The 27,781-nt window shown below is 38.2% G+C and overlaps 1 protein-coding gene across 19 annotated transcripts in view; it reads left to right on the forward strand.

Annotated features, from left to right (window-relative positions):
- Positions 1-27,781, forward strand: part of LOC126299135 (uncharacterized) — a 450,753-nt gene that overhangs the window by 199,512 nt on the left and 223,460 nt on the right. For 18 of the 19 annotated variants that reach the window (XM_049990880.1, XM_049990898.1, XM_049990882.1 and 15 more), the window contains exons 12-15: positions 395-487; positions 9,293-9,379; positions 13,485-13,577; positions 24,854-24,940. In XM_049990880.1, the coding sequence (XP_049846837.1) occupies positions 395-487; positions 9,293-9,379; positions 13,485-13,577; positions 24,854-24,940 (360 nt within the window). The remainder of the gene's footprint in view (positions 1-394; positions 488-9,292; positions 9,380-13,484; positions 13,578-24,853; positions 24,941-27,781) is intronic. The other variant, XM_049990881.1, reaches the window with a different exon arrangement.

Raw genomic sequence — 27,781 nt, forward strand, 5'->3', positions numbered from 1 at the left:
CAGCATATATTAATTCATTTTGTATTCAAGTACTACCACATAACCCAACAAGTTGATACTTCAATTGATGTAAAATATTTATTAATTAACCTGCATATTTATAATCCTGAAGTTGATGTCACAGCAGTAACTGGGCTTTTGATAGACTCTCTTGATTCTGTATTTTGCTTCCTGTTTCTGAACTTTAATAGTTAGTCAGGAATTCAACAATTCATTATGTCCTAGTATTTTAGGCACTCTTGCCTATTCAAACATGACCATAACACCATTTCCCTCTCCTGTGTGCATGCTCTTTAAGTTCCATACGACTAAGTAAACACTTGTGAAGAATCAGCCTGCAACTCGTCATACTTTGTTAATTTTTTGTGTATAATGTAATGTTTTATTCTTTCAGCACCCCAGTAACCCAACACCTGATGATATCCACTGTGGTAGCACTGAAGAAGATTCAGATGAGCTTGAAGTTATATATGAAAGAAAAAAGCATGTAAGTATTCACATTTTTAATGTATAAGTAACATGAAATTGCAACAATTGTAGTACAAATTTCATAGTTTTCAAGACTGATAACTTATGTAGATTTTGGAATAAAGAACAGGTTTCACTGATTTCTTACAATATTATTACCTTAAGGCATAGAATTTTAAGACACAGAGACATGAAAGACAGGCATAGAGTGTAATTTTTTGGGGGTGGAAAAAAAATTGCCATTTCTACATGTTGAGTGATAGTTGATAAATGTGTGTGAATTTATCTCTGGGGACTTCGTGATTTGGTTAGTTATGAACACTTTAGGACACGAATACAGTTGGATTGAAGTAATAGTGTCAACAAAGATAATATGGAGCTCTAGTCAGTCACTAGAGGAACATTGTTCATCCGGTTAGGTAGTGGATTTTGCTGTGACTGAGGATTACAATATTGTGCTTGATATGGGGAGTGGAGAAATTAGCTCTGTCCTGCACTCGGGTCACCAGAGGATGGACAAGGGAGGAGCTAATCAATGGTCCCTTCCTTCGTGCAATGTTGGAAACCTCAGAAGTGGCATCTGTGTTTGGCTTTTTGGAGCACTATCAATGTAATACTGGCCTGCAGAGTGAATGAACACACAAATAATTCAAGTAAACAGAAATGACTTCATGCTTTTCAGGTGGTCAGTAAAGGTATATTCTTTTCTACAATATACAGGGTGATGCTATCTACCTAGTTCTGTCTGTCAGAATTTCTTTAAGACATTGGTGCCAGTTTCACTTGTACAAATGGTTCTACAATAATTTTTACACCTAATGTCATAGATCTCGTAGAGATGAATTCTACAGTGTTTAACTCTAAGAAATCCAATAAGTAATTGCAGACAAATTATAATATTTAGAACTCAAAGTGTAAGTATTTCCAGCATCAAACCAGTTGCTGTCGAATGCGGAAGTTTGTAATATCATCATAAACTGCCACATCTGACTTGTGGAACAGTTCAGTTTGATGCAACTGGAAGTCAAATTATGAATCTGGAATAGTTGAGAAGAGTTTAAATTAAAACTGATACAAATCATTTTTTGCTACGTGTGAATGGGCTGACGCACCAGATGGAAGACAGAGGGCATAGCTTTCACCAGTGAAGTATTGTATCAGTTCAAGTACTGTTATTGCCAAAGTCTTGAAAGGATGGTGAAATTTTCAAGTTGAATGGATTTGTGCAGTTACGGTGTAAATTTACATCATCAACAGCAAAAAGTAATTTACTGAGAAAGTGATAAGAAACATTTCCATAAAATTCCATTCGTATCATCAAGTGTCTGCAGTATCCACCATCAACTCAATTACATATGTACAGTCACTGATGCAGGGGCATCTGGTCAGGCTGAAGGAATTCCTTTGATATCTGGTATGTGCTTTATCAAAAAATTAAAATTCTTCAGATTGAGTCTAAGTGGTAGTGTGGCCACTTTTGATGTTGTATCACTGTTTACCGTGGTAGCTCTGAATGAAGTAAAGTCACACACGGAATGTATTTTCATGAAGAATATGACAAATCTCCTCACATATTGTCTCACATCAACTTACTTTCAGTGTGAGGACAAATTATAGGAGAAAATTGATATTATGGTCATGAGGATCCACTCAGTGCATTTATTGAAAATTTCTGTATGGTAAAATTGGAAGAATTAGCCCTCTTTGGATAGCCAAGAAGAAACCCAGTTGTTGGTTTTGGTATGTTGATGACACTTTCATTATATGATCTTGTGGAGGAAACAACTCATGGAATTTCTATATTTTCTGAATAGTGTTAAGTCTAATGTAAAGTTCACAATAGAAATAGAATACGAATGCCAGATTTCATTTTTTGGTGTTCAGGTACTTTGAAAAACTTTTGGAACTTAAGGGCAGACAATCTAAAAGTCCACTTCATAGAAATTCCAATCACCATCCCAAAGGAAAACTGAAGTAATTAAGACATAGGTGGTATGGGCTAAATAAATCTGTATGTGTCAATACTTGGAGGAGGAGGTCAATTATTTAAGAAACACATTAACAACAATCAATACCACATGCTAAAATTTTTGGAGATTCTATTGTAAAAAAGAAAAGGGGGTGGAGTGAGTGGGTGAGAAAGAGAGAGAGAGAGAGAGAGAGAGAGAGAGAGAGAGAGAGAGCTAGGAGAAGTTGCACTCCCACTCATAAATACAGCACAGATCACGTCAGTATAGTGCTATACTGACATTGTGATTAGACCAACATGAAAAGTGCATGGATATTTGAACACCACTTGCCACTGCAGGAGTGTACAAAATTTCTTGTACATGTGGTCAAGCACACTTGGTAACATTTAAAAGGAGCATCAATGCCTGGCTTAAGAAATCTGAGAAATTGTTGTCTTGGCAACACTGTTAAATTAGCAGTAGCAGATCATACACTGAGACTAGAGAATCGCCAAATTCTATTTGTTAATCACCAAATTCTATTCCTGGTACTGTAGGTCTCTCAAGTTCCAGTCATTACTATGCTACAATGTAAAGAGAGGCAATAGAAATTCAAACACAAAAACATCTTTAACAGAAAAGTACTAGTACTAAAATTAGACAAGGTGCAGACCTTGCACAATCCTAGAACATATTCTCAGTTTGAATATAACAATTTTTTTTTGAGACTGAGAAGCTTATGTCCACAAATCAGCATGGTTTCAGAAAACATCCCTCGTGCAAAACTCAGCTTGCCCTTTTCTCACATGATATACTATGAACTATGGATGAAGGGCAATAGGTAGATTCCATATTTCTAGATTTCTGGAAAGCATTTGATGTGGTGTCCCTTTGCAAGCTGTTAACGAAGGTATGAGCATATGGAATACGTTCACAGATATGTGAGTGGCTCGAAGACTTCTTAAATAATAGGACCCATTATGTTTTCCTCAATGGCTAGTGTTTGTCAGATACAAGGGTATTCATCAGGAGTGCCCCGAGGAAGTGTGACAGAACTGCTGTTGTTATCCAAATACATATGTATATACATAAATGATGTGGCAGACCTGGTGGGCAGCAATCTGTGGTTTTCTGCTGATGATGCCATGGTGTACAGTAAGGTGTCGAAGTTGAGTGACTGTAGGAAGATACAAGAAGACTTGGACAAAATTTCACGTTGCTGTGATGAATGGCAGGTATCCCTAAATGTGGAAAAATGTAAGTTAATGCAGATGAATAGGAAGATCAAACCTGTTATGTTCAGATACATTATTACTAGTATCCCTCTTGACACATTCAAGTCATTTAAATATCTGGGCATAATGTTACAAAGCGATATGAGATGGAATGAGCATGTGACAACTGTGGTAGCAAAGATGAATGGCCGACTTCGGTTTGTTGGGAGAATTTTAGGAAAGGGTGATTCATCTGTAAAGGAGACCACATATAGGACTCTGGTGTGACCTATTCTTGAGTACTGCTCGAGTATTTGGCGTCCGTACCATGTTGGATTGAAGGAATACATCGAAGCAGTTCAGAGGCGGGCTGCTAGATTTGTTACCGGTAGGATTGAACAACACACAAGTGTTACAGAGATGCTTCAGAAACTCAAATAAGAATCCCTAGAGGGAAGGTAACCTTCTTGTTGAGAAACACTACTGAGAAAATTTAGAGAATCAGCATTTGAAGCTGACTGCAGAACGATTCTACTGTGGCCGATACATTGTGCATATGGACAACAAAGATAAGGTACAAGAAATTAGAACTCATATGGAGGCATATAGACACTCGCTTCTCGCGTGCTCTGTTTATGAGTGGAACCGGAAAGGAAATGATTCGTAGTGGTACAGGGTACCCTCTTCCATGCATTGTACAGTGGCTTGCAGAGTGCCTACATAGATGTAGATGTAGATATACTCCAAACTAAAGCAAACAGCACCAACTCTTCTACAGTACAAGGTCCATACACACACTAGTGCAGCTCCATGATCTGTGGCATTGGTTGAATGACATCACAGCCATATCATTCCTTGTCCTATTTAAATATTACAGCCTGATCAGCTTGTTTTAGTTTGAAAAGTGACTAATAAGGTCTTTATAGCCTCCGAGGAATTATGCTTTTGTTGTATGTTAAGATGAACTTTGTCTGAAAGTGAAGCTTATCATTTTCTGCCACATTTTAAATGCCTGTTGGCTGCATGCGGCCTCCTGTGGTCAACAATAATCTATCCTCTTACACATATTGTATTTATTCTAGACTTACCATTGTTACATATTGTTTTTAGTTATTGTGATAACACCCTTTGCCACCTTACACTTTATTTAAATTCTAAGGTTAACATAAGAATGATTAAATGTTTCCTTGGTGAAGTAGAGAGAGGAAAATCGTCTGATTTTAGGTATTTGTAGACCAGGAGAGGGGGAAACTTTTCAGTACCACTCCAACATCTGCGTGATACCACTGGCCATTCCAGGTTTTGAAGGCTCCACAATGTTGTGCTGTGCTGCTTCCCCTGTCCTGTTCAGTTTGTTAGCACGTTCCTTCTTTAGGAACACAGTATAGTATTTATATGACCTTTTGGCATGGAAGTGAAACACGTGCATCATAGTTTACTAGGTCTTGCTTTCGGAGGTGGGTGCTGTTTTGTATCACCAGTCCACTATTTTAACATCAATATCTACAACTGTAATCCACATGCCACATTACAGTGTGTGATGAAGTGTTGTTCATGTACCACTAACATTTCCCTCTTTCCTGTTGCATATTTAAATGGTGCACAGAAAAAATGAGTTGTAAGCATCTGTTTGAGCCAGACAGTGCAGAGTATTTTGACATTATGACATCTAGTATTAGACAGGACCAAAATTTCAATGCTGCCAGGAAACTGTGCAAAAGAGAAAGCCGTTATACTTTGTAATAATGTATATTGTGTAGAATGCAGTTCCTTGTTTTAACAATGTTCACTGCCACATGCTGTTGTAGCTGAATCCTCTGGAACCTTTCAAGCAACAGGAGGACTGTATTCTGACTCATCGAGAAAGCTATCCTGATTGACTTTTGAACCAGGGAAGACTCCTGAAGCTCTCAGAGTTGATGTTACAGTACTTCTCCTAGCTGTTGTGTAGGGAAGGATGTTTAGTGGATGTTCAACACTCAGTCTGTATAAATTCTGAACAGGTGTGCTACACCGTATAAATGTATTCTACACAAAACAACCCTAGACAACTGGAAGTGTTTCTACACTTATTTTCTACATACGCTACACCGTGTAGGTGTATTCTCTAATCTAGAGAAGGCAAATGGTATTGCATTTGCTGTATCATGTATTAGCTCACTCAGTTGTGGATTCTGTGAGTGTGTGTTGTTTTTACTGTGGTTCTTTTGAAATTGATTGATGCTGTTTTAAATACATAGCCAGAAGAATGGTACCTTTAAGGAAAGTGTTTATTTTTGTGTAGTTCCTACTAATTCTATCTCACCCACAGTAAAGGGCCCTGTTGAGTTTTCTTTATGTGTGGATGAATTCTCTATTTTTACCTTTAATCCAGTTTTGCAGCCACATCTCATCAGCCTTGGCTGGCTGTCAAGAACTTGGAGAAATGGGCAGCTAATACTTATTTTAAAGTTTGCAGTGATAAAACAGTGAGCATAAATTTTAATCATACCTGTTGTGTTTTTATTGTACATGATTTAGATCTTTTTAATGTTAGCATTTATGAATATGATTCACAGGTTGTGTGGTTAACAAGAGACTGATTTGACTGACAAATATGAAATACCTCAAAGCTAGATCTGTGAGAGAACTTGAACCATTGAAATTTTTAAATGGCAAAACTTCAGAGTGTATGTGACTGAGATGGTACAGTAGTAAGACACTGTATTCATATTCTGGAAGATGGCACTTGAAATCCCCATCCAGTTATCCAGATTTAGGTTTCTTGTGATATTTCTAAAGTGCTGAAGGCTAAGGCTAGAATGATTATTCCTCTGAAGGGGGCACAGCCAATTTCATTTCCAGTCCTGGCTTACGCTCTGTCCAATGGCCTCATCGTCTACAGGGCATTAAACCACTATCTTCGTTTTTGATTTTCTTGGGAATGATAAGCGAACATAGTTCCTATAATTTTACGTAAGTTGTATTTGGTCCCACATTGACTGTGACTGCAGCATCCATAGAGCTACAGTTTTCATAACTGAAATTTCTAGCTCAAATCTGTCATGAGAGCATTAGATTGACTTTTGGGGCTGTAATGATATTGTTATTACCCATCTACATATTATCCTACTTCATTAACTCACAAGACTCTTGCTTCAGTGCTAGGACCACTTGGGTGTGATGGTAGTGACCTACTGATTTCAGTAAAACATATTTTTACTGGTGTATTGTGTCCTGGCAGGAGAACATCTTTTGGTTTAAGTAGTAAACTACCATTCTAGATAATGACAGACTAAGGTCCATGTTTTAAATTCTTGTATACTGTCAAATCTTTCATGTGGTGACAACATGACAGTACATCGGCACCAGCTTGAGGACCTAAAACTACCTGCATCAGATGTGTTGTTTTATCAATGAATGAGGTGGTTAAGTGAAATTTCTCTGGTATTGAAGGCCTCTAGATTTAAATCACCTGGATTTGTTTGGTGAAGTGCCTTCATCACTGATAGTATCACAGCCAAAGTAGAAATTCAGTCCTTAGCAGATGAATTGACAAGTGTGCAAATGGAGATGGTGGAGTGTTGCAACATGTGCATATGATTAAACATTACTAACTTTGTACAAATTTTGTAAAACAACAAAGTGTTGTGCCCCTTGTAATTGTTTATGCAGGATAACATTCAGAGCTGTAATTACCTATTAAACTATCGTGTTTCTTTGAAAAGAGATAATCGTGTTGGTTTGAAGAATAATTGCCAGTAGGAAAAAAGATAAAGAATATATTAATAATATCGGTTATAAAATATTCTTTTTTCATTTTGATGGCTACCACCGCCACCATTTTCAGGTGGACAGCTGTAAAGTTACATAGCTGGTGTTAGTGAAGAGCTCAGACAAATTTGTCATATAGCTGCTGTTAGTCAAGAGCACAGATGTCTTTCCACTAACACTAGCAACGTAACTAAACATTTTTCCACCTGAAGTTGATAGTGTGAACCATCAAAATGCATAGTGGCACAGCCCTCACAATGCTGTTCTGTATGGATGTAATATTGAGAACCTCCTTTCTTTCTTAGAAGAGTGAAGAGGTATGATGAAATTGAAATTATTTAATAATTAGATATGAATTTTAGATCCAAGAGAACTCAGTGAAACAAGACAAGAAGGAAACTTTGATGAAATGGTAGCAACAAATGAGGTTGGAAAACATGAATGGTAAGAACTGGAAAAGGGCAGAATGTGTAAGTTCAAGGTAGGGGAAAGATAATCAGAATCTGAAATTGTGAATGGACAAAAGTGGACAGTTTTTAAGTAAAAGGAAAGGATAAACATATTGGAGAATAAGCCAAAGAAAATAAAACAGTAGAACAGCCACGGAATGTAAAAGGAGGGCACAAAAGGGAAAGATTTAGTGAAATGTTTCTCAAAGAGTGGTAATGTTACAATAGAAATTGGAGGAGGACTGGTGAAGGTAACCATCAGAAATAATAGCATATATTTAAAACAGGTGGCTAACAGGAACCTAACATATGTTGTACAGCAATTATTTTATGATTTGTTTCTCTGTTGTGTCAAATTCCAAGTTTCTAAGTACTCGTATTATCCACTTCTGCTTCATGATCTACAAGTATTTGATTGGTGCCAATTTTATAGATATGATCACAGTATTTTCTAGCGCTCACTTTTTTTTTTTTTTTTTTTTTTTTTTTTTTTTTTTTTTTTTTTTTTTCCCCGTGCATGAGTATGGACTCATGAAATGTATTGACAGATTAAAAACATAAGACAGATTAAAAACATAAGCTTTACCAGCACTTGAAACCGTATGCCTTTTTCTGACCCAGCCAGACCCAAAAGTCATTCTTCTATTACCTTCATCAAGACACTTTGTAACACAGTTTACACTCTGCTACAAAATGAAAAATGCATGTAGGAAACATGTGCTCAACATTTTCTGGAACACTATAAACATTCATTGTCTAAGCACTAGATTTTTGATTTGATGTTTTGAAGAAGAGCTGGTATCAGACAAAATGATAATGTTCTGTATCAAGTATTGTATTGTTATTATGTGTAAGTTTTTTTATTGTGTTTCTAAGTACTTCTTATAGTCACATCTTAGGTCTTTCTGCATAATTTTGTGGTGTTAGATATGGGTATCATGTCCTACACAACTTATGGAAGCATTACAGATTATTGCACTACAATTCAAGGCAGTATTTCATAGTATACTGTTGAATAAGACAATGATCTATCCTAATTTCTGGGTAGGCAAATACAGCATTGTATAACATGGTGAATGTGATGCAAAAATAATAGGTAATCAGCAGTTTGGTTTGTGATATTGGTGCATGCTCACTGGTTCACAGTAATGTAAATTTCATAACAGTCTCCAAAACAAAGTGTAAATAGTGTAAGGATTAGAGAAAACTAACATTACCACAGCCTATACTTGTTTTGACCTAAAAACATACAGTATGAGATGCTTGAGGACAACCTCATTATAGGAAACAATATTTTTTGTGTAGAAGTGTATGTATGAATAGCAGGATGCACTCCATTTCCTATGCCTCAAAAACCAAGAAAATTCTCCCTTGACAATTATGAAAAGTAGCTTCTAGTGATTTGCTTTCACCTGTCATATGGTGTAATTATGAAAAAACTACATGGGTTTTGTTTCAGAAGTCCACATGTCCTGTTGTAAAATATCAAAAAAGTGCAGTTCACTCAGAGGAGGCAAGTCATTTTAGTGTGGACATAAAAGTTGCGGTAAGTGTGTGTCAGATGAACATATTACAATGAGAATAAGATGCTGATTGCTTGTCAGATGTTTCACTCTCATTCTACAGTTGTTGACATTTAGATTTATATGTCTTTCTGTCATTACTCAAAATAAAAGTAACAAAGTAATTTTCACGTCAGGTAAAAAATTATTTTTCCTGGGTAGCTGAATATTTATTCATGTGAATAAAATGTAGACACTGTGTTACTAATAGTAAAAGTTTATGAATGGTCTTTATTACATAGTTATCAGATTCCTGACACATTTCCTCACTGAGTATTATGTCACCAGCCTTTCTGTAGAAAATATGTACTGGCAGACTCCTAGTCTGACAACATTGTGTAATAGTTATCACAGAGCTTCCAACTTCACAATATTCTGTACTGAGTAAAAGTTAGTAGCTTCCTAAACACAGCAGAGTTACATTATGAGCATGTAAAAACATGTGATTCTTGAGTTTCTCCCGGCGTATTTGATAATCAAAATATCCACGGGTGTACTGCCGGTCTATAGTGTCCAACGGGCACAATATTTCGGCGATCAAACATGTCGCCATCATCAGGTGAACTGACGGACTGAGCTCCTGTGAACGCGCCGGCACGGAGATCCGTACGCTATGGCTGCTCAGGGGGAACTGGGTTCGGTTGTGGCGGCGGCCGATTTAAATACCCTCCGCCCGCGGCGCGCTCCCTCCGCCGTCCGCGCCTCACGTCACGGTAGCACAGTGGAACAGATTGCGACGGCGTCTGAGATGACGTCGGTGTGATGGCTCTGTCCGCCGTGGTCGTCACAACTATGCGTTTGCTCGATTTACTCTTGATTAACCCAATCGCTGGTTCCCAAGCCTTGCTAAGATTATAGCCACAGTCACGGTTTATGAGGTCGTCATTGGTGCGAATTTCGATGGCCTCTCCAACAACACTGTCCCAGTATCTCAACGTCTGTACCAGAATCCTCGTGCGGTCATACTCCATAGCGTGATTTTCCGACAAACAATGTTCAGCGACCGCCGACTTGCTCGGATACATCAGTCGAGTGTGCCTCTGGTGTTCACGGCATCGATCCTCGATGGTACGCATCGTCTGACCAATATACGACTTGCCACATTGACACGGAATCTGGTACACGCCGGCCTTCCTCAGACCGAGGTCATCTTTGGCGCTCCCAACCAGTGCACGAGTTTTATTCGGAGGACAAAACACAGTTCCGACCCGGTGTTTCTTCAGAATGCGGGCGATTTTCCCCGAGAGTGCGCCTGTGTATGGAATAAATGCAGTGCCTACCTCCTCCCTCGTGACTTCATCCATCTCAACAGGTTGTGAGGCAGTGGTTGGGCGGAGAGTACGTTGGATCTGCCACTCTGAGTACCCATTTTTTCGAAATACAGTTCTCAGATGTTGCAATTCCTGGGGTAGACTCACTGTGTCAGAGATAGTGCGCGCCCTATGTACAAGAGTTTTAAGTACCCCATTCCTCTGTGAAGGGTGGTGGCAGCTGTCTGCGCGCAAATACAGATCAGTGTGTGTTGTCTTTCGATACACCCCATGACCTAGGGTGCCGTCAGCCCTTCTCTTGACCAAGACGTCAAGGAAAGGTAATTTACCCTCCGTTTCAGTCTCCATAGTGAATTTGATGTTGGGGTGTATGGAGTTTAGATGTGTAAGGAAGTCAAGGAGTTTATCCATACCATGTGGCCAGATGACGAACGTGTCGTCCACGTAACGGAAAAAGCAAGTAGGTTTCCATTCGGATGACGACAGGGCTTCCTCCTCGAAGTTCTCCATGTACAAATTCGCTACCACCGGTGAGAGTGGGCTACCCATGGCGACTCCTTCCGTTTGTTCGTAGTATTCTCCATTAAAAAGAAAATACGTGGAAGTCAGGACATGCCTAAAAAGTTCAGTGGCATTCTCGTCAAACCTCTGACCAATCAACTCTAGCGACTCTCGCAGGGGTACCCTCGTAAACAAGGAAACGACGTCAAAACTCACCATGATATCTGACTCATCCAACCTGAAGCTATCTAGGCGTTTAACAAAATCCACGGAATTACGGATGTGATGAGGGCATTTACCCACAGAAGGACTTAATATTCCCGTCAGGTATTTGGATTTTGTACATGGAGAACTTCGAGGAGGAAGCCCTGTCGTCATCCGAATGGAAACCTACTTGCTTTTTCCGTTACGTGGACGACACGTTCGTCATCTGGCCACATGGTATGGATAAACTCCTTGACTTCCTTACACATCTAAACTCCATACACCCCAACATCAAATTCACTATGGAGACTGAAACGGAGGGTAAATTACCTTTCCTTGACGTCTTGGTCAAGAGAAGGGCTGACGGCACCCTAGGTCATGGGGTGTATCGAAAGACAACACACACTGATCTGTATTTGCGCGCAGACAGCTGCCACCACCCTTCACAGAGGAATGGGGTACTTAAAACTCTTGTACATAGGGCGCGCACTATCTCTGACACAGAGAGTCTACCCCAGGAATTGCAAGATCTGAGAACTGTATTTCGAAAAAATGGGTACTCAGAGTGGCAGATCCAACGTACTCTCCGCCCAACCACTGCCTCACAACCTGTTGAGATGGATGAAGTCACGAGGGAGGAGGTAGGCACTGCATTTATTCCATACACAGGCGCACTCTCGGGGAAAATCGCCCGCATTCTGAAGAAACACCGGGTCGGAACTGTGTTTTGTCCTCCGAATAAAACTCGTGCACTGGTTGGGAGCGCCAAAGATGACCTCGGTCTGAGGAAGGCCGGCGTGTACCAGATTCCGTGTCAATGTGGCAAGTCGTATATTGGTCAGACGATGCGTACCATCGAGGATCGATGCCGTGAACACCAGAGGCACACTCGACTGATGTATCCGAGCAAGTCGGCGGTCGCTGAACATTGTTTGTCGGAAAATCACGCTATGGAGTATGACCGCACGAGGATTCTGGTACAGACGTCTAGATACTGGGACAGCGTTGTTGGAGAAGCCATCGAAATTCGCACCAATGACGACCTCATAAACCGTGACTGTGGCTATAATCTTAGCAAGGCTTGGGAACCAGCGATTGGGTTAATCAAGAGTAAATCGAGCAAATGCATAGTTGTGACGACCACGGTGGACAGAGCCATCACACCGACGTCATCTCAGACGCCGTCGCAATCTGTTCCACCGCGCTACCGTGGCGCGGGGCGCGGACGGCGGAGGAAGCGCGCCGTGGGCGGAGGGTATTTAAATCGGCCGCCGCCACAACCGAACCCAGTTCCCCCTGAGCAGCCATAGCGTACGGATCTCCGTGCCGGCGCGTTCACAGGAGCTCAGTCCGTCAGTTCAGCTGATGATGGCGACATGTTTGATCACCGAAATATTGTGCCCCTTGGACACTATAGACTGGCAGTACAGCCGTGGATATTTTGATTATGTAAAAACATAATTATTACATTGTTGTAGGGTAAAGCATCAAAAGTGTTCAATCAGTTTGATGTTAAAACCATATAGACTTTTGAGATTGAGGTCATTCTGTATTTGCTGCTGTCGATTACTTCTTACCTCATGTAAGCACGTTAAGTGTCACAGAAAAATGAGAAAATTATTAATTTTGATCATTATTCAAATTATTAATGTTGGAACAAACATGATCCTTAGGTGCAAATAGAGTTGCAACTATCTTAAAAGAGTAAAAAGTCTAGTGACTGATCATATATTAATTTAGTTTGTATTCAAGTACTACCACATAACCCAACAACTTGATGCTTCAGTTGATATAAAATATTTATTGGTTAATCTGCACATTTATAATCCTGAAGTAGATGTCATGACAGTAATTAGACTTTTGGCAGACTCTTTTGGTTCTGTATTTTACTTCCTCTTTTTGAACAGTAATAGTTGATCAGGAATTCAACACCGCATTATATACTTGTACTATGGACACTCCTGCCCATTCAAACATGTGCATAATGCCTTCTCCGTCTCCTCTGTGCACTCACTTACATTCCATATGACCATCAAAGGACTTTTGAGGAATCAGTCTGCAATTCATCATGCTTTTTAAATTTTTGGTCCATAACTTTGTTTTATTCTTTCAGCACCCCCGTAACCCAACACCTGATGATATCCGCAATAGTGCTACTGAAGGAGATTCAGACGAGGTGCAAGTTATATACGAAAGGAAAAAGCATGTAAGTATTCACATTTTTCATGCCCAAGAAACATGAAATTTTCCCATGTATTTATTTATTCCAGTCATCTATTAGGCCATCTCGTCCTCCCCCCTGTGTCCGTCCATCTCCTCTTATCTGTGCCTCTCCCCTCTTTCTCCTCCACTGTCTGTCCATCTTCTTATCCTCCCTTCTCTCTCTACATTATCACACTCACCCCAATAGGAGGATGGTGGCTCTGACCTGTACAGTATTTCTTTCCGGATGGTAACTAATATGTGTACCAAATTTGATTTAAATCATCCATGTGTTTTGGATGAGCTTTTTGTCCATGGCTTTGATTGCATACACACATCCAGTATATTTACCCATATTTAATGCATGTTTGTACATGTATTTCATCTGTATGTGTAACAAATTTCACCTTGCAGTTTTATTTCCACGCACCATAATGTTTATGACTCATATCTCCTGAACCATGTGCTGTATAGTCATATAATTTTGCAAGTACATCGAGTGATATATGTGCCTACTGTCTGCAAAATGTGTTGTGAATTGAAGTAATAAATTAAAAAAATATGCATGATGCAGCAGTCTCTCAAGCATCTCAGTGTTTCTGACGTCGTAACTTCTGAACTGTTCATTGTAAAATGACGTATTTGCCTAGGTACATTCTCTGACATATATGGATACTGTCTGTGAAATGCTTCAAGAACTGAGTTAACAGTAAAGAAGTACTAAATTAGACCATCAGACATGATACGGCAGTTTTTTCTGTGGTCTCAGTGTTTTAACACCTTATCTCCTGAACTGTGTGTTGTACAGTGATATATTTTTGTAGTTACATTCAGCAACAGATTTCAATACCATCTACAAAAAGTGTTGCGAGTAGAGTTAGTAGCAATGAAGCAATAAATTTAAATGTCTTGCATGATGCAGTTGTTTTTCACATATTCAGTGTTTATGACATCGATATCCTTAACTAAGTGTCTCAGAATGATGTCATTTTTCTTGTACATTCAGTGATATTTGTGAATACTGTCTGCACAATGTTCACAAATGCAGTCAGTAGTAAAGGAGTAATAAATTAAAATGTCATGCTTCATGTGGCAATTTTACTGCATGAGCAGTGAAAATGTAGTAAGCTACTAACTTTTCTCCTTTTATGATTCTACATGGGGCAGTGAGAAAATGTTTTGTAAAGGTTTGAAATTATGTGTAACGTCTGTTGCAAGTTTCCGAGTGCTCTCATTCTCAAATACTGGATAAATAACTGTAGGGTATTCTCACATCATGAGCTAAGCTGCTTTTTCACCCCCACCCTTTTGTGCTTGATAGGTACATGGTTCTTACACTCACAGTGACTCTTTTGAGACAGTAAATGATATGTGTACGATGGTGGAAATTGATCCTGTGGTTTAGGAGGAAATGTGGAACATACATACATACATACATGTACATCCATTTTTATGATCTGCATGGATTCCATAGCTTTCAAGAATGATACATTATGTATATTTTGAAATAAAGAAGAAGCTGCATTGATATTTTACATGTTATTACCTTAAAGCATTGGATTTGAAGACACACAGGCATGGAGTGTCATTTAACTTGTGGGCGAAAAAATGTTGTACCGTAGCTACATGTTGAGTGATAGTTGAATAAATAAATGAGTGTGATTGTACCTCTAGGAACCTTATTGTTTGGTCAGTTATAAACATTGTAAGTTATGAATACAGATGTACTGAAACAATAGTGTACCCAAAGAAACATATGGAGACTTAGTTTGGCTAGTGGATTTTGCAGCAACTGTGAATCGTGATATTGTGTTTGATATGGGGAGTGGAGAAATTAGCTCTGCCCTGCACTCAGATTACCACAAGGACAGGGGAAGGGGTAAGCAATGGCCACCTCCATCATGCAATGCTGGAAACCTATGCAATGGCATCCGTGTTTAGCTTTTTGGAGCACTATCAATGTAATACTGGCTGGCACTGTGAGTGAACACATAAATAATTCAACTAAACTGAAATGACTTCATGGTTTCAAGTGGTCAGTAAAGAGGTATACTTTTTACAATATACAGGGTGATGCTGTCTACCTAGTTCTGTCTGTCAGAATTGTTTTAAGACAATGGTGCCAATTTCACTTATCTAAATGGAACTGTAGTAATTTCTGCAGCTTGTGTTGTAGAATTCAAAGAGACGAATTCAACCATGTTTTGCTCTAAGAAATCTGATCAGTAATTGTGGAGAAATTGCAACATTTAGAACTCAAGATGTATGTATTTTCTAACATCAGGCCAATGAATCATCTTGGGCTTGAAGCTCTTTTCTTCCGTGTTTGCTTTAGCAATATGTATGTTTTGGATAGGGTCCACCTTTACCAAAACACATTTTTGTTTTTCAACCCAAACATGTTTCACTGTAGTTGCAGTGGTTTTTCATTTTCCATCTGTTAAAGATAAAGAGTGTTCTTTGCTGTTTGTGTACATGTAGCTATTAGTTTTTACATAGTAATTACAGATATTTGAAAAAAAAACACAAACATTACAAATTCATACCTTTTTACCACATGATGTGGTTTTTCTAATGTGTTGTGTTACTACTGTGACCGTTTTTTTGCACAGTTTGTCATCTGCAACCACTTATACCTTAAAGTAGACAACTTGTTTAAGCCAAAATTACAATTTGAAAACTTGTTATTTCTATGTCTGAAATTATTTAATTCTATGTGTGTGTCTATTTACATAATGTTTTACTTACATTTTCCTTTTAATCATCTTCATAACTGTTGAACAGTGAATACTGAGTTGTCACTGTCACTGTCACTGTCACTGTAACTGTTTCACATAGAATTAATTAATTACAGACATATAAATAACAAGTTTTCAAATCATAATTTTGACTTAAACAATTTGTCTACTCTAAGGTATAAGTGGTTTCAGATGACAAACTGTGCAAAAAAAAAATGGTCACTGTAGAAACACAACACATTAGAAAAACCTCACCATGTGGTAAAAAGGTATGAATTCGTAATTTATGTGTTTTTTTAATTATCTGTCATTACGATCTAAAAACCAATAGCTACATGTACACAAACAGCAAAGAACACTCTTTATCTTTAACAGATGAAAAATGAAAGCCCACTGAAGATGCTGCAGCTGCAGTGAAACATGTTTGGGTTAAAAAACAAAAATGTGTTTTGCTAAAGGCAGACCCTATCCAAAACCATACATATCAAGCCAATTGCTCTCTATAGTGGAAGTTTGTATTATGTTTCTAAACAGCCACATTTGGCTAGTGGGACAGTTCATTTTCGTGCAACTGGAGGACTAGTTATTGATTTGAAATAGTTGATAAGAATTTAAATTAAAACTGTGGAATACAAAGGATGTAGCCTGTTGGGAAAGTTCACCAGTGAAGTATGGTATCAGTTCTGGTATTGTTCCTACCAAAGCCTTGGAAGAATGGTGAATTTCACAAGCAGAATAGATCTGAGAAACAGGAAATTGAGCTATAAAGATCATTAAGTGATCTTTTTGCTCTAGACAGTTACAATGTAAAATTACATCACTAACAATAAAAAGGATTTAACTGAGAAAGTGGTAAGAAACATTCTTTTTGCTCTACACAGTTACAATGTAAAATTACATCACTAACAATAAAAAGGATTTAACTGAGAAAGTGGTAAGAAACATTTCCATTCCTGTCATCAAGTGTTTGCAGTGCCCACCACCAACTCCAATACATATTTACAGACTCTAATGTAGGGACATTTGCACAGGCTGAAGACATTCCTTAAATGTCATTGTGTATACTGAAACAGTGCCATGTTATAGATGTTCTTAGGTCTTTGCAACTTGTGTACTGATTTTCAACTGTGGTCATATCCGAGAGAAAAAATCAATTGGAGTCAAATTGGGTGGATGTATACACCAACTGGCAATGTCTTCAAATTATATTCAGCACCCATAGAAAGAGTTGGGCAACAGCTTCCTAGGTACCTGTGAGTAGCGAGCCCATTTCCTGCTTGGGATGCTCATGGTATTTTTTGTGAAGGTATCTGTCCATGAATTTCTAAGAATGAAATAGCCATACTCACCCATGTGGTTGCTCTGTCCAGAATACGAGCAGACGATATTCTTCCTAACACTCAAGCTGGAATCAGTCATTTACCTAAACCAACTGAAGATGAAATGTACTGGGAATCCGACAGTATGTTGTTTAGGAGCAAACCTTGTAAATGTGACTTAATAAAAGGTGAGGATAATCTCTGAGATTTGAAGTCTGATAAAGTCATGCTTATTCATCCAGCTCATCAGGGCAATGATACTATAATATTGAGGGAAGAAGACTTCAGAAACAAAATGTGGAACATATTAGAACCAAGGAGATTTAGAAAGCTTAGTTCAGATACCACCAGTTTTGTACTAAGGGTAGTTGACAAATAAATTAAAGGATCTCCAATTTCTTCCATTGACCAGAAGTGTCTCATCACATCAGAAATGTTGCCACCTTGACAGTGGTTTACCAAAATTGGAAAAACCAGGCATTCCATATGATTGTTAGCAGTATTGATTGCCCACCCAGTGGAATTGCAAAACACATGGCAACTCACCTACAGCCATTTATATGAAAAAGTGTCATGTATATTAAATATTCTGATTGCTTTATTGAAAAAATAAAGTTTCTCTCATTGAGTCCAAGAGGTAGCTTGGCCAGTTTTGATGTTGTATAGTTGATTGAGGTGAAGTTGCAGATGGAACATATTTTTATGAAGAATATGACAAATCCCTTTAAACATTGTCTTGCATCACCTTACTTTCAGTGTGACAAATTATAGGAGCAAACTGATATTGTGGCCATGCGGTCCCATTCAGTGCATTTTTAGTGTATGGAAAAATTAGAAGAAGCAACCCTTCAGATGGACAAGAAGAAATCTACTTCTTGGTTTTAGTATGTTGGTGACATCTTCAATATATGTTATTGCAGAGCAAACTAACTCTTGAAATTTCTGAATTTCCTGAGTAATATTAATTCTGTTGTAAAGTTCACAATAGAAATAGAATAAGAACATCAAATTTCATTGTTGGATATGCAAGTACTTAGAAAATCTTACCGGAACTTAGGGGCAAACAATCTGTAGGAAGAGAGAGAGAGAGAGAGAGAGAGAGAACGCTAAAGGGAAAGTTTTATTTCCATTCATAAATAAAGCACAGATTACATCACCCTACTGCTACGAAGACATGGTATTGACACTGTGATTAAACTGACAAGAAAAGGACATGGATATTTGAATACTATGAAGAACCCATGATCACTGCGTGTCATGGCAGAAGTGTGCAAAAGTTCTTGCACATGTGAAGATAAGCACCAGTGCCTAGCTTAAAGAACATGAGATGTTTTATTGTCATGGTAACACTGTTAAATCACCAGCAACAGACGATGCACTGAGATTAGGAAATCACCAAATTCAATTCCTGGTACTGTAGGTCTTGAGTTCCAGTCATTACTGTGCTAGGATGTAAAGAGAAGCAATAGAAACTCCAAACAGAAAAACAGCTTAAACAGAAAAGTAATTGTAGACCTTAGTGCTAAATAAAGCAAACAGCACCGATTTTTCCACAGTACAAGCTCTATAAAACACACTAATGCAAGTCCGTGATCTGTAGCAGTGGTTGAGTGAATCCATTGCAGGCTATGTTTAAATATTTCAGCTTGTTCAACATGTTTGAGTTAAAAAATCTATAGCCATATCTTTATAGCTTCCGAAGATGTCATTAGCTTTAGGAGATCAAGCTTTACACTCAGAACATGCCTTAGATAATGGTCCAATGCCCATATAATTAAAGTCACCAAAGATATTTAATTATCTAAATGTGTAAAAAAGAGTCTGCCATGCAGAATGTAACCAGTGCTTGATAATGTGAAATAAACAGGCAGAATAAAAAGCCACATCTTCTTGGTACCCTTTTATACCTGTTTCATAATGGTGCAACACTGTCCCTTCCTCAGTATGCATAGTATCATATTTCCTTATTTGGATGTGGAATCATGAATTTTAGCATAAGATAGCAATCAGTCTGATATTCAGTACAGAGAAATCCTAAACGAGTTAAAGGTTCCACAGAGTGAAACTTGGATGAATTTTCCATTTTGAGGTCTGTGATACTAGCAACAAATATTTACTATAGTTCCATTTGTACAAACAACATAGATACTAATACCTTTCTCATATAGGGCAACATCAAGAGACTGTATGTCGTTTAACGAGGAGTTCCTGAAATTCATCAGAGTTGTAACATAATTGTGATACCTTAAATCATACCCTAAATTTTCCAAGTGAACAGCTTTGCTGAATCACCTTGTACATGTCACTTCTCAATAGGAAAAACCAATTTTCACACTTTGATTGTTTTAAATAATGATAGTATTTGGAATAAGTGCATTTGTTGGAATAAGGGTAGTTGTGGGACTGAAGAGAAAACATCTTTAACAATGAATCAAATGATGTGAAATAATAACCATGAATTTTTGATACGCCATTGTACACACAGTTCCATGAATTACTGCTTGTAATTTGTAAATTTTGATCATAATATTAACGTTTACCTGTTATTAAAGAGAAGTTTAATGACAAATACTAATATAAAATTGTCAGAAGTAAATAAATGTAGAATATTCAGGTTAGAATGTACTATTCACTTCTTACATGGTATATCACTAATGCCACAATAACATATAACTGTACTTTAAGATTTTAATGCACTTCCTACTTTGTGTAAGCACATTAGGCCATAGTAACAATACGTGAATCATTATTCAAGTCAACAATGACAGATATGTTTATTGTTTCAGAAAGTACATTTGTTCGGAAAAGTCAACTTTTATGACAGGCAGAGATAATGAACTACCACAAGTGGTCATGGTTATTACCTATGCCAATGCTGTAACATATTATCCAGTTAATAAGTACTTTAAAACAAATAAAATGGTACTTGTAATAAGATTGTATAGAAAAGGAGTCTCTTATTCATCACTAATAAATGAACTTCGTATAATACAGGTATTCAGCTGGTCAGCCATGATGCCCCTTTTGCGTATGATAGTTAAAAGTCCTTTTTATCTTAAAATAGTCATGAAATGGTAAATTTTAGTGAAAAATTAATATGAAGTGTCAGAAGTTGGTTCAAAAACCTTTCTAACAATACCATATTCATCCCTGTTTGATTAGTATGTGTTGAGAAAAAGGGATGTTGAATTGAGAAACGATAGATATGATTAAAACTAACATTTTGCCATGGTGTTGTGGTGATGTGTAAACAAGAAAACAAAAATGACAAATTAACTACACCAATTTAATGTAGTTAATAAAATTTCATTGACTGCATTTTTAAATAATTTTTAATAGCTCCAGTTCTTCTCTCAAAGTACTATATTTTACATGCCTAGTAATAGCCTGAAATGAATTCCATAGAGTTTTTGTAAATTTGCTACTGGCAAGTCTTCTGTGATTCTGTTCCTGTGCTAATTCCACACTGTCCATGTTATAATTTTTTCTTTTGTAGTGTTTATGTCTTCCTACAGGACCTGTTATTGCTTTCATGGCAAATTTATTTTTGGTTTTATTTTGTGGCCGGATCCTTATCCTGTTAGATCAGTTATCAGTTAATCCAAGGAAGGAAGGCCTGTGCGTCATCTGCCTTTGAATCATATAAATTTTGTTCACTGTGTCATTGCATTGTAGCTATTTAGATGTCCTTTTTAGGCAGATGTTGTGGACAACTCCAGCATTTCCCTAAATGAGTGTGGAAAATGCCTAAAACAGTACTCAGGCTAGCTAGTGTACCAGACCAGTGGTCCTTAATCTCACACGTAGATTCGGTCTGGGCCTGGGTCACATCCCCATCTTTCAAGCTAGTGTGCTGCACCTTAAGGTAGACCAGGGTTGGCCATGGAGTGCAAAACTTAAAAACTTCACATATGCACAATGTGCTGCCCACATGTGGTCTCGGCACTACTTGGTATGTCTACTTTGCACCATCGTTCTTGGTATTCCGTGACATTTAATTTATCAGTGGGATGAGACACTTTCTTCCAGCATTTGCGGCTTGTTTTGGTCAGCATGAATTTCTTCAGTTAAACAGAATCATAATATATGTGCTGTTTATCCTTCAGTATTTGTTTGCAGTATAGAGGAAGGTCACAGGTTCAATGGCTGAGCAAAAAGAGGCACTATCAGAATCCTACAAAAATGAATGGGAATCTTAGAGGAGGATGATATCTCTCAGTATCTATTACGTAGCCTTGTAATCAGTGGGTACTGCAGATTTGCTATGAAGGGACATTACAACACCATGCAAAGATAATTTAAAGATGTAGTTGACGATGAAAGACTTAAATTTTTTATGATCAACTGAAGATTTGTAGAGTGTTCAGTGTTCTTTTTGTGTTAAAGATGCAGGCATGGAACATGTGATAAAATTGATGGTGTGAATTGTAAATTTTTTGAAGGCATATGCGTTATTGCTTTGTCTGTTGCAACAGTCTTTGACAGAACTGAACAAAAGTATGGAGATGTTATATATTATTGCAAAGTATGTTGGTTAAGTCAAAGGACATTTGTGGAATGAGTTTTTGACTTAACAGCCACTATTGTTGAATTTATGGAGGAAAAATGAAAGCAAGAATGAAAATTAGAAGATGTGGAATGGATTGCAGGACTTGCATTTTAAATAAAACTGCCCTCAGTAAGACATTACAGGGTGAGAAACAACTTATTTCCGATTTTATGGCAAAAATGGTTGCATTTAAAAAGAATATTGCATTGTGCAAGGGACAACTTCTGATAAGGAACACCATCACGTCCCTAAGCTCACTGGCATTAAAGGAAACAAGAGATTTGGACAGTCCATTGTGGTGTTGAAAGACTTTCAGGAATAGCTTTCTAAATATTCGAGGACACTGCCAATCTTAAATGTGGTTTTGAGCTGTGTTCAAGGCCATTTGCCATTTCAGTAGAAAGTACCCGTGTAGCATCTGCAAATGGACCTGGTCGATATGTAATGTAATTCATGTTTAAAAGACAGATTCTTTTATTTTAAAACTGTCCAGGAATTGTATGTTGTTTTTCTCAGTAAGAGTTTCCACATCTTCATAATAAGGTTGTAAAAGTGATGATTAAATATGTGCTGGAAAAGCTTTCTCCAGTTATGAAACTACACAAGCCCCGACTATGTTTGGGCCAGATATAAATTTTGTTATGACTTCAGTGTGCCAAAAATAGTTAAATAATACAAAAAAATTCATTTTGTTTGTGATCTTCATTGTTGAGAATTATGATATATGAAACAAAGCCACATGCGGCACTTTTTCAGTTTCACCCCCCCCCCCCCCCTACCCCCCCCCTTTCCGTCCATCTCCTCCAGACAGTGTTGTGTGGTAGAGAGGGGACTTATACAATTGTGTGAGAGAGATTTACACGCGTGCTTCTGCGCCACACTTGAGCGCAGTTCTTGGCCATCTCTGAGCAATACAAACAGGTTGTCCAGGTCATAATTGTACAGTTAAAAATGGAATCCTTCCTCTGTACCCATGACATTGATGATGAAGTCCATCCTTCTTGACAAAACATAGGGGAACACTGCAGGAGACCACTGTACTAGTCTAGGTCCTAATGGAGGTGGTTTGCCGTTGCCTTCCTCCAACCATAATGGGGATGTGTGATGATGAGGAAGACGACACAACAACACCCAGTCATCTCAGGGCAGGTGAAAATCCCTGACCCGCCGGGAATCGAACACAGGACCCTGTGCTTGGAAGCGAGAACACTACCATGAGAGCATGAGCTGTGGACATCCATGACATTACCTACATAAAATTTGTGAATATGTTTATTGATCTGTATACAAGGAAATAGTCATGTTACTTATGCTGTTACCTCAGGAATAACTCTCCTTTGGAGCCATTCAACTTTCCTCAGTTTATTTGTGCAGTGGTAATATACTATTGTTGTATGTTACCTCAGGAATAACTCTCCTTTGGAGCCATTCAACTTTCCTCAGTTTATTTGTGCAGTGGTAATATACTATTGTTGTATGTTATGATGAACTTTGTCTGAAAGCTAATCATTACCTGCCTTTTTTTAGATGCCTCTTGGCTACACGCAGCTTCCCCTCTTTGGTTTATAGTAATCTGTCCGCTTACACATACTATATTTATCCAAATTTACCATTGTTACATGTTGTTTTAAGTTACTGTGATAACACTGATAACCCCCTTTGCAACCTACACTTAAAGTGTAAGGAAAGAATAACAAAAGAGCACTTAAATGTTTCTTGGTGAAGCAGAGCGAGTTAAGAAATTTGATGTAGGCAGTTGTAGACCAGTAGAGGGGGAAAGATCTTGAAACCACATGAACATGTGTTTCCTTGTTTCTTTTCTTTTTTTCTTTTTTATTTTTTTTAATATCCTGTCAATTTGGATTTGAAAATAGTTCATTAAAGTTCTTTGTATATGGGCTTGTAAGGTATAAGAGGCATTACAGTAATAAAAAGCGATGAAATAGAACACGACGAAAGCTTTTTATTACTGTAATGCCTCTTATACCTTACAAGCCCATTACAGATTTTATCGATTATATACCCCCTGTATTATTTTACGCTGTTCAATTAATTATTGAAGACTTGTGTATGCCTACAGTAGTGACATCTGGTGAACTTACAACACAAATATCTTGCGGCTACTGTACGACAGTTTGTTTTGAACAGTAGTGCTGCTGACAACATGACTCATACATATGCTGTTATTTATATATATTTGATGATGCTAGTGCTGATTTTGCATTTAACATTTGACGATGCCACTATGGCTGCAGGACATTAGGACATTGTTTTCATAAAACAGATATACCTCTTCATACTTAACGCACACAGATGCATATGTATTTATGTTTCCCATATTTTGCTCCAGATTTGAAGATGGTCATTATAGACTGAAACTGGTAATCTGTTGACAAAAAATTTTGTGACCATAGACGTAAAGTAAGGGAAATTTTTACTAACATTACCACAGCATATACTTATTTTGACTTAAAAACATACAATATGAGATGCTTGAGGACAACTTCATTATAGGAAACAATATTTTTAGTATAGAAGTGTATGTGTTAGTAACAGGACACACCCAGTTTCTTAGGCCTGAAAAACGAAGAAAATCTTCCATTACCAGTTATGAAAAGTAGCTTCTAGTGTTTTGCTTTCACCTGTAATAAAGTGTAATTACGAATCGTTTCAGGTGTCCACCTCTCCTGTTGTAAAATATCAAAAAAGTGCAGTTCTGCAAGAGGAGGCAGGTCATTTTAGTGTGGGTGTAAAAGTTGCGGTAAGTATATGTCAAATGAACATGTTCCAATGTGAATAATATGCTAATTGCATATTACGTGTTTCACTCTCCTTCCACAATTTTTGACATCTAGATTTATTTATCTTTCTGTTAACACTCAAGGCAGGGAGGGCTAATTTTCACATCAGACAAAATTATTTTTCCCAAGTAGCTGAACATTTATTCACATGAATAAAATGTAGACCCTATGTTACTACTAGCAAAAGTTTATGGAAGGTCCCTATTACAAAGTTATCAGATTCATAACACTTTTCTTTGTCAGTTTTATTAAACTCATTCTGTATTAGCTGCCGTGTCATAATATTGAATAGTTCAAACACCAAAATAATCAGATATTGTGATACAAAAGAACACCCACTAAAATTTTAGTTAATTTGACGTTACTTCCATTTTTCTCTGGACTTCAAGGAAATAATTAATACCTGAAAATGGAATATCTGATGTGCTTGACAATATTTTGAGCAAAAAGTAACAATTTTAGACTCACATACTGTCATTCTTTTTTTATCGTTATTGTTAGATTCTTGTGAAAGATTACTGTAGTAGTGAGAAATTCATTTTTCTGCTAACATGTTTGTCCTTTAAAAGAAAAATCATATGTTTACAGTTTGGTAAACTCCACAAAAATAAAATGCTGGGTCATATAAGAATCTTTACATTTAATAGAAAACCTGACAATTAAATATAACTACTATTTAAGTAGCAGAAACATTTCATTCATGAAAAGTGTAACAGTAAAGACAAATTACAAGCAGGCAGATTTGAATTGATTTCACTCTGAGCAATGAGCGTAAGAAAAGGGGTGGGAGAGGGAGAAACTGAAACATGGTAGAACACTTGTAATGAAGAGAGGATGGAAGAAAGTGGCATGACTGACTGAGAAGAGGAAAGACAAACACTTGTAAGTGGGGGAAGATAGAAGCTTTTGCACTACAGTTTGACAGAGAGGAAATGGCGGTGGGCATTTAACACAGTGCAGAGTAGCTTATTCCAGAAGTGAATAAGAGCTACAGAAAGGAGTCAGGTAATGTTTCTATTTTATGGTTGCACACAGCTTGGATACTTGATATGTGACACCTGTGGTGATTATTGTGAGATACTTGACCTCTGATATGAGATACTGAGGTGCATGTGCAGCAGGAAGATGATGAACTGGGTATACCATATGGTAATCACGTAACTTGTCTGGTGGCAACCATCCTAAGTGGATGTATGAGGCACTGACATGGTAAATAGACAGATATTGCACATTTAATGCACAAAGGCACTCATTGTTAGCAGTAATCTACTGTAGTTTCAACTAGAAGTACAATATTGGATTAAATCACAATATAGAGGTTCCGCAAAACAAGTGGTTGCATGTGTTTGTTTCACTTCCTGTGGTACTATGTGCAAAAACTTGTGGAGGGTATAGAGCATGTGGGAGTCTTTTTGCATGTGGTGACAGTACCCTCTGCTAGTTGAAGTGCTCAAAAGTTACACCAAAGTTTTTCACCATTTTCTGATTTGGTATTGGGATACCACTGAGAAGAATAGCAGACAATATTTTGCAAAATCGAAAACTTCTTAATTTCTGATGGGGATACTAAAATTACTTGTGACTTTGTCACATTTAATATGAGACCTTAGTTTTGCTGAAGTCTAGTAGTGCCAATATTGTCGCCTCATGGTTGTCATTGTATATTACAGGTGATCAGTTATCTTAATTAGGGCAGGGTTTGTGCTGTGGTGTCTAAGTAAACAGGCCAGGTATGCCATATAAGTTAATTTGTGTAAATAATCAGTTGATTTATTGTGGAAAGTATGGTTCAGGGCTTTGGAAACAGTAGGTAAGGTAGTAATTGGTTGTTAATGGAAAATGATTGCGAGGTTTTGTTCTTAGGAACTTAACTATCTGCACAGGTGTGACAATGTCGCTACACTTCATGATCAGCACAGATATTTCACAGACTAATAGTGGCTTGATAATACCTGGGGAACAAAACTCTGTGAGAGAAAAATGAACATGCTATTGAGTCAGTCTCCAGGAAGCAGAGAGTCTGAACCCATGTATAGATGGACACAGGAATGACTCAGCATGCGGCTGGTGTGGACCGCTAATAGCTAAGCTAAGCACTCAGCAATCTTACACGGCACAAAGTGCAAGATGATGTCTGTGGTGGTTGAACTCCAGATAGGCAGTGGCCCACCTGGGCTACTGCTGCCTACTGGTAAACACCTCACCAACAGGTCTGCCCCTACTACTTTCTGTGGCAGGATTTTGCATTATCCTACTGTGCTATCCATTTCAGCTCATTTATGTCATTCATGGTGCCTACTGATGGGAATACTAACTCCCTCCCTCCTGAAAAGACCATGTAGGGCTGAAAATGACCAGACTTGGGCCCCAACTCCGGCAAAGAACCAGAGAGGCCCCTGGAGAACTCGGCAGCTGATCGACCTCCGAAATAGACAATGGTATCGCAACTGGCTCCACTGGAAGGGAAGAAGGGCCCAGAGACTAAGGCAGTAGGGGTTGACCAGCAGCAGCAGTGGAGGCGGCCTAGCCTCCATCGGTGGGTGGGGGGGAGAGGGGGGAGGGGTTGGGGGTGAGGTGAGGGGCGAGAAGTAAGGCTGATCATAATCCATGGGCTCCACATTGGCAGGCGTAGGTGTGGGATTCACTGGGGGCCGTGGTTGCAGGTGACGGGAGGACAGCGGAGGGCATGGAGGGGAAGGCAACGGGGAAGCACGCCACTGCAAGTGGGAGCCCTCACCCGGAACCACGTCGTGACCAACCCTGCCAGCTGCCTGACCAGAAGACCACGGTGGTGATGTCCC

This window comes from Schistocerca gregaria, chromosome X (genome assembly GCF_023897955.1).
Source record: "Schistocerca gregaria isolate iqSchGreg1 chromosome X, iqSchGreg1.2, whole genome shotgun sequence".
Classification (NCBI taxonomy): domain Eukaryota; kingdom Metazoa; phylum Arthropoda; class Insecta; order Orthoptera; family Acrididae; genus Schistocerca; species Schistocerca gregaria.